This window comes from Stegodyphus dumicola, chromosome 5 (genome assembly GCF_044657685.1).
Source record: "Stegodyphus dumicola isolate Sdum_Otavi_A_Nest chromosome 5, ASM4465768v1".
Lineage (NCBI taxonomy): Eukaryota > Metazoa > Arthropoda > Arachnida > Araneae > Eresidae > Stegodyphus > Stegodyphus dumicola.
In genome coordinates, this window is record NC_140772.1 from 140811527 (window position 1) to 140817750 (window position 6224).

At 30.3% G+C, this 6224-nt stretch overlaps 1 protein-coding gene across 1 annotated transcript; it reads left to right on the forward strand.

The window, feature by feature from the left end:
• Nucleotides 1–2707: 2707 nt before the first annotated feature.
• LOC118200994 (E3 SUMO-protein ligase ZBED1-like) lies at nt 2708–5703 on the forward strand. Its single transcript, XM_035372998.2, has one exon. The coding sequence runs from the start codon at nt 3271–3273 to the stop codon at nt 4573–4575; it is 1305 nt and encodes a 434-aa protein (XP_035228889.2). The 5' UTR covers nt 2708–3270; the 3' UTR covers nt 4576–5703.
• The last annotated feature ends 521 nt before the right edge of the window (nt 5704–6224 follow it).

Consider the following 6224-nt stretch of genomic DNA (forward strand, 5'->3'; position numbering starts at 1 on the left):
TCGTTTATTCTTTGGAATGTATGAAAGTTTAAATATTTTTTTTTAATTTAATGTAGATTGGAGTAAAATATCTGTATTTTTCTTCATTTCAATCGGTAATATCTGTATGCTGGTAAAGGTACATATGTTCGTAAGATTATACTGTGTCACATTTTTGACAATCTTCTTTCATTCATATTAGCTAATAAGAGAATTATTGAAGTTAGTAAAGTAATGAAAATCAACGTTATTGAAAGAAAACTCTAAAAGCATTTACATTTCCAGAAATATATCAAAGTTCCTTTTCTTAAAAACAGCAGGTGTATCGTAGTTTTTATTTCTATTTCATTAAAAGCTGAACTTGTAAAATAAAAATTTTCTATTAGTGTAAGGTAAACAAAAAGAAAATCAAGAGACAATCCGTATCATGAATGAAATTCAAGTCTTACATCGGATTAAAAAGAAATATTCTGAATCTAAATGTTTATGCCTATTTAGCACAAAATGCGTTTATTTGTGTTATAAATTTAACTAAAACCATTCTTATAACAGTATGTTGCCTTTAAACTGGGTAAAAGTGTTAAGTATATTTTCTGATGGTATTGATATACTTGTCAAAGAAGTTCTAGAAACCTCAAATGTCGAAAGAGCATATGATAAGAATCTCCTTTTCTATCGCTACGTCAGTTACAGGTTAAGGGGTGGCTTGAATGGATAAAGGTAATGTTTGTGCAAAAATATAGTAGTTCTATTTTGAAATGAGAAATAATTCGCTTTTTGTCAATTAAGGAAACTTGTGGTATTATTAAACAGAATGTCAGTGAAAGACATTGCGTTTGCATAGTGAATTATGAAGGTACTGAAAGGTAGTAAAGAAGGTGAATGAAAGAATTAATTTGAACAAATAAGGTAAGGCTATCATTAAAAGAAAAAACTGTTTAAAAGATGTATGTTAGAATTAAAAGTAAGATGTTAAAATTTAAAAAGATGTAACAGAGTAAAACCAAAGAATACTGGTAATTCCCATCTGGAAAACAGTAATTTGAGTACGATATTGAAAAAGTTGGTTTTAAGAATTTCTTTATGCATGTGATGCAAAACAATTGCTAGTTTAGCATGAGTGCTGACATAGATGCAATTAGTGCAGGAAAAATAGTAAAATTAGTATAGTTAGTGTCTCTAAAACATGAAAAAATAATAGTGTGAGCAGTGTAAATTCATTTGAAGTACTGAAATATGACATAGACTAAATATCAGAAAATGTAAGAAATATTTTGGTATGTGTGGATGAAACACTGAACGTGGTTGTAAAATTAGAAATGAAAATTATCAACACACTTAAAGGTAATCGGGATTTAAAACTAAATATGATTTTAGAAACTTTGAAGACCATAAAACTATATGAGAAAGAAATACATTTAGATATAAATGGTATTAAACTGTAAAGTTGTGAATGGAAATTTCTGAGTAAAACCTGTAGATGATCTATTATGATCGAGGAATAAAACAAGTATTATAAAAATTGTAAGGAAATATTTGAATATGGAATAAATGAAAACAATCCATATCGTTAAAATGAATAAAAAGGGATAAAATGTTGGAATTACGAGTGATGAGACAGAAATAAAAACATTATAATAAATAAGTTAAGCTAGAATTAAGAAATATAAACACAGAAGGGAAGTCATGAATGTAAGAAAAGCAATTAACAGTTATAGACTTAAGTTTTTTAAAAAAATATTCGGTAATGTAAGGAAGATATTGTTAAACACGTGAAAGAAATTAGAAATTCTGTAGAAAATTTAGTAAAAGAACTAAGATCACGAAAAATAAACGTTTCTTTTTAAATACAATTTCATACCACTAAGTTAAAGTGTGTATAGAATACTAGAGTGGTTTAAAAAAAGTAAATGAAGTTAAAATTCAGAATATATTGAACATTATAACGTTAAAAAAAGTGTTAAATTGCATCTAAAATTAAGTAATGTAACAAATAAACAGCATGTGCGGGAACGTTTGTGAAATATAACATATAAGTTAAAAATCAGGGTATGCTGAAATTTATGAAAGGTATGAAAAAAAAATAGTATGTGGAAATTAAATAAATATTACAAATTAGAAACGTGTTAAGTATTAAAAAAATATGACAGTAAATGAATATGTTATTATGAACTGAAAACCTAAGAAATAAGTTAAAGTTTCATTTAAAACTAGAAAGGATAAAAGTATCAGAATAAAATTGAGTAATAAAAACAAATTCCATTTTCTTAAATAGGCTTTTTTACCTGAATCTGAATGTATCACATCAGCTTAGTGGTTAAAATCTTCAAACTACTGAGCTGGTGAGATATTTTGTTTGAGAGTTCAATCCTATATTTTGAATCATAGAACATTTAAAAAAAAAAGAAACTTCTAAAATAGATTATTTTCTTTTTTCGTCCCTAGAGAACGCCATAAGCAATTCCTAAATATATTATTTTCTTTTTTCATCCCTAGAGGACGCCATGACTCCGTTGCCAAATTAAAAAACTAACTTTAAATGAAAAGCAGGAGGTCTACAACTCAATCAGTAGTCTACGAACAACTCAACTCCACTCGAAACCACGCCTCCTAGTGTGATGACGTTGCCTTTGGCTCCGCCCTCTGTGATGTCATTGACCACGCCCCCTGATCCACTGATCCACCTGATGCAGAACCCCCATTTTTATACTACTTACGACCTTCAGTCTCTAGCCAATATATAGCTTGGCGCACGTTCACTTCTTACGATTCTGAGTTTCATTATGCAAATATAAGTAATTTATTTTAAGACTGACTGAATGAGATTTTACTGATTTCAACTTATATAGACTGCATTTATTATTTATATTTGATACTTATTTTCACTAACATTTTTAACGAGCTTTTATTATTTTATGTTACAGTGCAATCTATAATGGATAGGAAGAGAAGTCGGCTATGGAGGTTTTTTACACAGGCTACCGTTGAGAAGGCAAAATGTGATATTTGCCACTCGCTATATTCAGTAAAAGGTGGCTCAACAACAAATTAAAAAAAACACCTCATAAAAAAACACAGGTCAACTTACGAAAACGTCATTCTATGCTCCATGTCGGATACAATAATTCAAGAAGTTCCTGTGTCATCAACATCAGCAGCAAGTACTGAACATATTAATCATTCAATAGAACTGATATCTCAAACAAATTTAAAACAAACGACGCTGAGTATTTTCCTTAAACGCCCCGTAAGTGTAGTACGGGAAAAAAAATAAATGACTTAATTTTTAATATGATAGTCAAAGACCTACAGCCTTTTTCTGTCGTTGAAGATACTGGTTTTAAAGAGCTAATTAATTATTTAGAACCTGGTTACAAATTACCTTCAAGGTACACATTTAGTAATACCTTCCTGGACGCTCAGTACCTTGAAGTCCAAAGCAGATTAAAAGAAGAATTGCAGAGTGCAAACTTTGTATCAATTACGACCGATGCTTGGACTTCGCGAGCAGCGACTTCACATCAGGCCGTTGCTGCCCATTATATATTAAATTGGGAGCTGAAGTATGCACTATTGGGCTGTTTTGAATGTCATGAGCGACATACAGCCGAATATATAAAGAAGGAATTATGTAACTTGCTGTCCCATTGGAATTTACAAAATAAAATATTTGTCTGCGTAACAGACAATGCAGCAAATATGAAAGCAGCCATACGGTTGGCCAATTTTGAACATTTGCCTTGTGTCGCGCATACGCTTAATTTAATTGTGCGTGCGGGACTTCAGGGCGCTGAACTAGATTGCCTCATAAAAAAAATAAAAACCATCGTGGAGCATTTTCACAGAAGTCCGTTGGCAACGAAAAAATTTGCTGAGGTGCAAAAGCAGCTGAGGCCTGGCGAAAAGCCTCTTAAATTAAAAATGGACATAGTGACCAGATGGAACAGCACCCTGGATATGCTAGAAAGAATGTGTATCCTTCAGGAGCCTCTAGAAGCGGCCCTTGGACTCCTACACAATCCAGTTGCAAATCTGTCAGAAAGTGACTGGCAGGCTCTTCCAGATGTAATTAAAATTTTAAGACCATTTAAGCAGCTAACCGAAGAAATGTCGTCTGAAAATAAGGTTACTGTTTCAATGGTCTTAGCTGCGACTGAAAGTGTAATTAGCATGTTTGAAAATTTAAATTTAAATATTAATACAGAAATTGGAAAAAATCTATCTAATAAAATAATAACAGAATTCAAATACAGGTTCAAAAATTGTTATAGAAACCCAATATTATCTAAAGCAGCACTATTAGACCCGCGGTTTAAGAAGTTGGCATTCAGACTAGCTGATGAATCAAATTATGAGTGTGCTAAAACTCTGCTGAAAACTGAACTTGAAAAATATTTTAATGTTGACAAACAGCAGACAGTGCAATCAAATAAAGTCACGCCAGCAATATTCACTGACACTAACGAGGACTCAATATGGAAAGACTTTGATGCAAGAGTGACATCAAACTCCGTCTCAAACTCAACTGTATCCAGCATCGTCACTATGAGGCAATATTTTGAGGAACGCATTCTTTCTAGGAATGAGTGCCATTAAAATGGTGGCAGGCGCGGGCATTACTCTACCCCGAACTTTCAATTTTAGCAGAGAAATATTTATCGATCATGGCTACCTCGGGACCATCCGAAAAAACGTTTTCGAAATCGGGGCAAATACAAAGTGAAAAACGTTGTTCCATTCAACCAAAACGAATGGAAAAAGTTTTATTTTTAAACATGAACAAAAGATTACTTCGCTAAAAATAATATGAAATTGTTCTTTCTGTAATGCTTAATTTAATTATTTTTGTAAGTTTTTTAAAATGTGCATAATTTTCCTAATGTTGTCGAATCGAATGTCATTTAAAACAATGTTAGGAATTATTATGATCGACCTGAACAAACATAATGCTTTACATATCATATTATAATCATAATCATTGATTTATCAATAGGCCAACATAAAAAGGGATCTGAATAAGAATAACAAAACAAGAATAGTTCAAAATACAGAAATGTGTAAAATATGTATAATATGTAATATTTATATGTACAAAGTTTGCTAAAACCAACCGGTAATTGAAGAAACTGACCCAGTCAGAATAAGACACTGCCGGAGACTACTCTTGGTGAGCAGTTTTTTATATCAACAAGTTAAGGGGTTGGTTTTTATTCGTCTCTCACTCAAATGCCTCTTTATGTATCTGAGTTGATATTATCATTTTTATTTAGAAATAAATGACTTAATAATGTATAATTTTCTGTAATAATTTTCTAGATTTTATTCTCAGAAAAGATACCGAAGTGAATAAAAAATCTGTAGAATACTCATGTGAAATGGGTAATAAAATTCTGGAGATCAAAAGAAAGAAATGCATTTGTAAATAAATTAGTGTATGTTGTTTACGGTGTTGTATCTCAAAAAATAAAACAAAACAAAAATGTTCATTGCATGTTTTTTCAGGACTATCAATCCGGCTCCGCGAAAGATTTTTTAAAATAATTTTATAAAATTTAAAATAAGCAAGGTAACATGCACATTAACTATTTTATATAACAACCAATCTATGAATACATTGCCTGTCATGTATGTTCTTTATATATTTTAAACATTATATATAATTATTTCTAAATTTACAGTGTGTAAAATAATATAGCATTCTATTAAAAAATTTGTTGCTGTACTTTTTAGGAAGTATTTTTAGTAAAGGTTTCATATGTTATCTTTACCAACTTTCATAATAGTATTCTATGTTTGTTCTTAGAAATTTTCAGCAGAGATATTATATTTTGCACACGGTGTCATATGTATAATCACAAAATACAACCTGAAGTAAGAATATTTCAAGTATTTGTTTCTTATGTACAAATAAGTAGTTTTGTATTAATTTAATATTTCACACTCATTTTATTAACAAATTAATTAAATTTTATAATGGTTCTTAGAAAGCAACCTTAAACCAAGCAAAATAGACTTTAGACCATTTAACACATTATATATTCTGAAAACATAACATTAGTGTAACCATTGTAAAGCAGTAAATTAATACTAATTCAGAAGTCAAACAACAAAAATCAGCGTTATACCTACAAAATTTTGTAGGTATAACGCTGATTTTTGTTGTTTGACTTCTGAATTAGTATTTATTCGGCGTGTTATTGTGTCTTAATTCAGTAAATTAATGTTAATTATGTAACTAAGTGCAT